Source organism: Porites lutea, chromosome 2, assembly GCF_958299795.1.
Source record: "Porites lutea chromosome 2, jaPorLute2.1, whole genome shotgun sequence".
Taxonomy (NCBI): domain Eukaryota; kingdom Metazoa; phylum Cnidaria; class Anthozoa; order Scleractinia; family Poritidae; genus Porites; species Porites lutea.
The window spans coordinates 829455-837500 of NC_133202.1; the positions used below are offsets into that span (position 1 = coordinate 829455).

General features: G+C 38.7%; 1 protein-coding gene across 1 annotated transcript; it reads left to right on the plus strand.

Moving 5' to 3' along the window:
• The first annotated feature begins 239 nt into the window (after positions 1–239).
• On the plus strand, positions 240–3949 carry LOC140926459 (lactadherin-like). The gene is made up of 5 exons (XM_073376196.1): positions 240–327; positions 1015–1042; positions 2126–2289; positions 2593–2724; positions 3831–3949. Exons 1-4 carry the CDS (start codon positions 283–285, stop codon positions 2671–2673), a joined length of 318 nt encoding a protein of 105 aa, XP_073232297.1. The 5' UTR covers positions 240–282; the 3' UTR covers positions 2674–2724; positions 3831–3949.
• The last annotated feature ends 4097 nt before the right edge of the window (positions 3950–8046 follow it).

An 8046-nucleotide genomic window follows, 5' to 3' on the forward strand; every position in this document is an offset into this window, starting at 1 on the left:
TTACTTCAAGTGTATCGTTGTCTTAAACAAGATAAAGACTGAAATATCTTTCGAAACTTTCGTTTCTTGGACACCGATCTAGCCTGAGTAGTCAGTCTATCCGATCTGCAAAACAACAATGAGGCAAGACTGCGACCATAAACGCAACATTTATTCATTTTAATTAATGTAACTGCCAACTGGTATCCAAATGAGTTTCGCTTATATACGTCTAACACTGTTCTCTGCTCTCCTTCTCTAGTAAAATGATTCCGGATTTATAAACCATCAGACGACAACAAGATGCAACTAAAACCTCTTACGTGGCTCAGCTTCTTTGTGTTTCTGGTAAGTACGTAGTTTGGTTACATGTTCACCTATTTTTACGTTTCTGAGCTTTTTCTTGCATGAAAAATAATTATAATGGTAATAGAAAATGTTATGTAATGCTTTGCGCAGTAAGTCGACAGAAAGTAGAGCCCTTGTAATCTATGTGACAAAGATCAGTTATTCCAGGAATTGCCAAGATTGACAACTGATCGTCTGACCGTGTATCTTACCCTGTTAATAATTTGGCTTTAGTAAATGTACAAATTTCTGTGAGTTTTTTTAAATTTGAAAACATGAGTTCAAGCCACCCACAGACTTCATTATGCTGTACAAGTAATTTGTGATTTTATAATGTAGTAACTTTCCTCTTAAAAGAATGAATTCGTCTCTTTTGCAGGTTATTCGCTTTAGTTCGGCTTTTATGTATCCCCCAAGCTCCTAGCTCGCTACCTCTCACTATTACTAGTTTCTATTCTTTCTTCCTTCTAATTTTAATAGTGTTATTCCCATAGTTCCTCAACCTGATCATGTAGGAATAATTACGCTACTCTCTCTCTTTTTTTACCTTCTGTTTTACGTCTCGCAACGCTCTAGAGACCTGGCTTCGATAAAATTTACCCACTTAGGTAGAAAGGCTGGCTAGCCTCTAGCTTCTATATTGACAGCAGTTAACTTTTCTTCGCGTCAATGTTTCTTGATTTACAGGCTGTGAACTCAAATGGAGAAGAAGGAGGTAAAGTAAAATGTTATGAGAAAAAAACAGAAAATTGCTCCAAACAACAGCTGTACATTGACTCTATCGAAACTAAAAAATAAAGAAAAAACTTTCCTTTTCAACATACATGCACTTAAGCTTGCCTATATCTACTACGATCAAGGTCGCGATATAAAGAAAAATACCATGTAATTAGCCAAAAAACTTCTTTGAAGCAGGGACGGGAAGAGGTTGAATACCACTAACAACTCGAAACAACCACGGTGGGACAAATAGCCCCATTCCGGTAAATCGATTCTATCGCCAGATGAAGTCCTACAGTACAACCTCTATATACAGGTTTCCGTCTATTGTCTTTCTCCTACTATCACATTTTATCCTCATATTTGTATTATTTTAATTATTGTAACTGTTTGCCTCATTTATACTTAGGTTTTCTAGCCTCTGATGAAGGTTAACTTTGCCAAACCAAAAAATATTGGGCAAATAAAATACCCATCCATAGCTATGCGATCAGTCGTAACTTCAATTTTAAACAGCTGAATTAAATAAATGTCATGAAAGATATTGTTCATCGTGCTTAATGTGTATAATAAAGGTTCGTTTATCTTTTTTCTCACGATTGTCCCTCAGACTTTAATCACGAAGTTTCGACGCGCAAAACTGCAGGACTTCATTTGGCGATACAGTTGTTATGATATCTAGAACTTTCTGGAATTCATCTACATTTGCTTTTTAGATAAGAACATTCTGGAATGTCAGTTTGCTAATCTCTATTTTTATCCCAAACGTTATGTAAGTCTCTATAAATAGACTGATTATGTATTTGTTTGGAACATTCTAGAAATCCCCTCTGTAAGGTATATAAGCAACCCCTAGACTAGTTTTTTCTGTCTGTTAGTATGTCACTAGCTCTATGAGTGTAACCTACTTCTGAAGAGATTAAAGTTGTGTTCTACGAGACCTAGTCGACTCAGCGTTCCTCATTGACTGACAAAACTACAGTCAAATAATATAAAAATATAAATGCTCAAGTAGATTACTAGATAGATTAATCTTGTTTTAACTGGATTACAAAACACTTCGTATTGATTTTTATAGAGTGTTTCGCGCCAGCCATTGGCATGGAGACGGGTGCAATTCTTGATTCCCAAATGACCGCGTCAAGTGAACATGATTTCGCCAAAGTACCTTTCGCTCGGTTAAACGCAAACATCTCTGCGTGGTGTCCCACAGGGGATATCGAGCTAACTGAATGGGTTCAGGTAAAAAGAGTCATAAATATTTGATATACAGTGAATTAGCATTTTGAAGCATTCGTTTTATAACATACCTGATTTATAGTGAGAAATTTAGTTCGCTCTTCGGATCAAGAATGAGGATGAACTCTGCGGATGAACCTCCCAAGCCATCCAAGCCTCTCACAGAAATTCTCGGGATCTTTTTGCATGTTTTTATTGCCATATATTTATCAACGAATCTTAATAAATAAAATATTAGATCTATATCATAGTGTACCAGAACATTTCTGCTGATGCAGCCTTTATCTTCTTTAATATCCCATTCAGATTGATCTTGGTCGACTATACCGAGTGTGTGCTGTAGCTACACAAGGAAATCCCGGTGGAAACAAAGATTATTTGAAATAAATTAAACTTGGGTGGTCTAACGATAACATCACATGGGATACAAGCGCAAAGGTATATACGTCTCTTTCTACCAGAAGTGCCTTTAAGTTCTATCATGAAAAATCAGTACATACAACATTCGTGTTATTCAAACCAGCCGATGGCGATTCAAATGCAACGTCAAACGATCAGTTTGTATTTCTTGCTTGGCAATGAACGTTTGATGCTTGAAATTGTTTAAATTTTAGTTCGGTAAGTCGATAAGCTGATGGCTTTGCCCTTTAAAATTCTCTGGGTTCTTATATTGTAATAATACCACTACTAATCACCGTACTTCACATCATCTGAGAACGATAGCTGAGAATCAAGTCAGCGTCTTTTATTTTCTCTCCCCTTCCCTATTTAATTCCAAATCATGGACGGACTTTGAACTCCAGCCGGCACAGCAATGCGGGGTTGGGGGAAAGGGGGGAGGGTACTCACTGAAATTTACTATGGAGGTGTGCCGCTGAGTTTTTGAGGCTCTGGGCCTGTTCCTGTTTGAGTTTGCAACTCTGCCCCTGACATCATTTGTAAAACGAGAAGAACTCACTCGGAGGAAGAAAAGTAGTCTTGCACTAAAGCTTCGTCAATAATGTCATCGATTTTTGGGAAGAGATAAAAGAGATAAAAGGGTAATTTTTATACGCTGTTTCAGAGCCAGAGGGGCAAAAAACCATACCCTGTTGAGCGGCACATATACCTACGTAGCCCATAGCCTGCCTGGCAGGCGCAAAACTGAGGAGGGGCAGGGAGACAGGGAGAAAAGGGCAAAAAGCGCGGGAAAAGGGGACCGTCTCTCCCCAAACTCATTCCTTTTTTCCCTTCAGTACCAACCCCCTGCCCCTTTTCGAAGCCTCCTACGCAGGCTAACCCAACATATATGGGAGTAGCCCCGCGCTCAGCAAATAGTCAAGTGCCGGAGGTAAATCTTTAGGGGGATGTGGAAGCTTCAGTTTGACCGGTACTGTGACATTTTCACAACTGTTCACCCTTTCCAGAATTTCGCTCGGTTAGGACACAAGTGAAATTATTAACTTTAGAGCACTGTGGAAGCATTAACAGCTATGATTATGAAGACCTATAGACAAATACCGGTAACACATTGAACCTGATAATTGATTATCCTCAATCTAAAGGCTATTTCTACGGGAAATACTAATTGTTGTGACGTCAAAAAGAACAATGTTCCAGTGATTTATGCCAGGTATATCCGCCTTGTCCCATTAAAATGGCACATTTGGCCCTGCACAAGAATGGAGATGAAGGTAAAACATCAAGTTTTTTCTTTTGAAGTTAGGCGTGGTAGTGGGTCGAAGTCTAAGCCTGCAGTGCAGGCGCTTTCTTTGGGCGCGCGAATTTTTTTCCTTGTTGAAACTCCAAAAGAGAGGAGGAAATGGGGCGAGTCAAAGGGAGCGAGGAAGGTATTTTTCTCCCTTCCTCCTCCCCCGTTTCACTCTAGCACCTACCCTAAGGGTCGCTATTTCTACCCTCCCCAGTATTCCTCTATCATAAAAACAAAGGTGGCGGCTACAACAATACTAACCAGGGCGGATAAAGGTTGGGCGGTGAAACGAGCGCTCTGCTCTTCATTTAATGTGTGATGCGGAGTAGGACTGGCACGAGCGCTCTTTCCGCGCTTCCGGTGCGCTTGAAGGCCGGCGAAATTTTCCCTTTTGCAAACCGGAAATCCTATTTTCTTTCTGTAATTTCAGGCTACAATGTTAAATAGATAAATTCGTTTCATAACAATATCAATAAACAGTTTCATATGTTTGTGTCTGTATGCCTATAAGTTAAACTTGTTGGTCGTTTAATGCCAAAATTTGAGTTTAATTTGAAACTGATGAATACCTCCTCCTTCCACTAAATATCACCTAATCGTCTTTCGCCGTTTCGTTTGCAAAAGCTTAACACTTCTTAACCTCAATTTTTACATATGTTAAAGGGGGTTAAATTTTATATAACATAACAAAAAATTAGATTGATATATTTTGATATAGTGGCGTTGTACTGCTTCAAACTTTGCTTCTCGGGTGCAACGCGCCATGGCGATTCGCGCAATGCGTCGCAAATCCGTCAACCGCATGTAAACAAAATTATTGGGGTTAGGGTAAAGGTTTTTTCTCCGTTTTTCTCTCTAAAACAAAACAAGGTAGACAGTAAAAACTGAGGGGAAACTAATTTTGAAGTTTCGAAGAAACAAAAAAGACGTGTGAGATGTTTTTTTCAAAATTAAAAAGAAGGATGATGGTGATTGAAATTAGCATAATTTCACCTTGCACGAGCTGCACACATTTATAAAATACACGTCATCTAGTAATGAAACGCGATCTGCTGTCTTTTAGTTTTGTCATGGATAACATGGACGAGATTTTCCTTCGTGTTTTAGACAGTACTTAGTTGTTTTGTTTTGGAATAACATCCACATTGGCGAGCAGTAGAACGAAAATATAATTCAGTGGTAGAGTCATGGAAGTAATAAGAGAAACCCTTTGAAAGAGATGTTTGTCTACTCCAATTAAACCTCCCGCAAAAAAAATAGCAACATTTGCCTCTCGGAGACAGCGTACCAGCACAAAAGAACGAGAAAACAAATCAAGCCGCCATAATTCAGTGACAGCGGCAGTGTCTAATGGACAAACCACATCACAAGCCCTGACCGAAGTCGAAAACAAGCGACATTTCTAAGCAGAGTCCCAGTCCACTGCATCACACGTTTGTGCTCGGACGTGCTCGTTTCACCGCCCAACCTTTATCCGCCCTGATACTAACTTAAACAAGCAGCTTTCCGCCCGCTGAAAATATGCCTGCACTGCAGGCTAGTTGATGTCGTGTAAGTGGAAATCATGTTTTGGTTCTATTTTGGAGACAGTGTCGCTTTCTCTATTGACCATTTCTGTGCTTCACGGAAGAGTGGATCAAAATTCGTCCAGCTCCAAAAAAGTCTCCTTGTACATTTTCAGACGATCCAGTTTCGGGCTTAACTTAAAGTTCTGATCAAGATCTGTTAATAGACATTATCTATTCTAAATTAATCTCTCTCTATTGCACGCGCTCGCCTAGTGTTGACTTGAAAGAACAAATTAAAGAAGTTAAACCAAGCAAAAAGTGAAATGCGAACGTGCGGATCATCTCTGCCATCTCTTATCCCAAAAGGTTGAACTTTGAGTAACTTAGAAAGTATGCCATACGGAAATACCGTATTCATTGTAACTGCCATTTTTTTGCAAACATGCATCTTGTACAAAATTGTAAATTAATATTAGGCAGACGTTACAAAACTTTATTAGAGTAAACGCTTTTCCAAGGTACTTCAATGGGCCCTTTTCCCCTCTAGGTCCGAACAAGTTGTTTTCTCCGATAGGCCTTGGTAAGGCGTTGGTTGGTCACGTGGTATCAGCAGAGAATGCAACTGATGTCACTGGATGCATGAAGTTATGTCTGCTGACAGAACACTGCAAGTCATTCAATTTCAGCCCCCAAATGAACACGTGTGAACTGAGCAATTCAACAGCTATAGCACAGGAACTCCAGAATCATCAAAATCTTAACTATTATGAACCCGCCTCCTTTCAAGTGATATCCACGGCGAAGTAAAATTTATTGCTTTCGTGCAAATCAACGCCTATTTAAGCAATGCATCATTAAACTGACAGACTGAGACTAAAGAAAAGAATACAAATCTTAAAACAAGACTTTTAACACTTTCAGCGAGACATTTTGATCTTACCGACCTTTCGTGAATGATATCATTATCGAGAGATTTTAGTTCATTTTAATTTATTGGCCTTAACGGTTTTGTCTCAGCCACTTATCGGGACTCGAGCACTCAATGTAGGAGAAAGGAAAAGAGCCCTTTCAGAACTTTTGTGAACAAGATACGTAACCGCCTTCGAGGTGAACTGTGGGCATATGTTAACATATTTTATGCTGATAATCAGCGCTTCAGGTAATCATATTGAAGTCTATTGAGTAAGAGCGAAGTTAAATATACTGACTATGAAGTGAACTTGGGTAAGGGTCCAGGGACACGGCAAGGTGTTTGTGTTTTTGTTTTGCTTAGTTGTGCCAATTACCCCTTATGAAATTTCTTGTAAATTCATACAAACTCACAGCCTCCTAATAAAAAAATGACGCCCAAAGTTTAAATCAATTCAAAGCTAAGAACAACAGGATATAAAGGGGCTCACTCGTGAAATATTTTTCAACACTCGAAGAGAAATTTCGCATCTTTAAGCGGCCATGTAATGTTCTATTCAATAATTATATAAACACCTATGAAATGCCAAACCATTTCATATAAATATTGTTTTGCTGCGAAAGGCGCGATTTAATATATAGCCATAGCGACGGTGATCTTTTCACATGTGAAAATAACGTGTCAAGATATCATGTTTTCGCGCGAAAGCTCACCTGGTATTTCATTGGTGTTTATATAATAAATTAATATATATATTTCTTATCTCTAAGTGACTTTTAAATCAGCTGGGCTGTACCTGAGTCATTTTCACAGCTCCCCGTTGCAATCTGTTGTTAGTCTCTCAATTTGGCCCATTCTCCTTTTTTCTTCAGTGGTTAAATTTTCTATGTTTCACTCAGTTTTTAGTGGCCATTTCTCAGTGGCTGAATTTGTTAAATCGCGTGACACAGATCCATAGTAGTGCACTTACAGATCGGAATAAGATATCGGTTAACAATAACAGACAATGCAGCCCACTCAACTTCCCACAGCATAACAAATGACTTTTACTAATCTTCAATTTTAACAGTGGTTTTTCCTGAGTAGTTTGAGGAAAGCAGCAGCAGTAGCTGGCAAAGGTAGCATTCCAGTCTTTTCATACATTTTTTCCCAACATATGAAAACAGGCCGAAGGATTTTTACTAAGGAGGATACTTCTAATTATAATCATCATCATTATTATTGTTATTAAAAGCTTTTTTGTACGTGGGGTGTTCGCTAATGCAAAGGAGAGGAGGAGGCCATCCTAGGCACTTCAGAAAAATTCTAGCACACATCGCAGTATTATCATTGTCCATGTTATCTTTTCTTGTTTCTTTTCAAAGATTAGCCTGTATGAGGATGATTGAAAATTAAAACACTAGATAAGAATCATCATTATTTAACTGAATGGAGCCTGAGGGTTTAATCAAATATGTTTTTGAAAACCATTTTTTTTTTGTTGAGGAATGGACTCTACTCTTCCCATTAAATCATTGACCGCAGATCATCCTTTATTGCTGTGCCTTTTTTTTAAGCAATTCTTTACCCCATCTTGAGAAAGATTTCTAACCCGTTACACGGGGTCTGTCAGCATAACAAACAAGACAATTGGCCTGTTATCGCCGGTATTC

Coding starts and splice junctions, on each gene's coding strand:
- LOC140926459 (XM_073376196.1), top strand. CDS start 283: ATGCAACTAAAACCTCTTACGTGGCTCAGCTTCTTTGTGTTTCTG. Junction 328..1,014: donor TCAGCTTCTTTGTGTTTCTG/GTAAGTACGTAG, acceptor CTTGATTTACAG/GCTGTGAACTCAAATGGAGA. Junction 2,290..2,592: donor AGCTAACTGAATGGGTTCAG/GTAAAAAGAGTC, acceptor TATCCCATTCAG/ATTGATCTTGGTCGACTATA.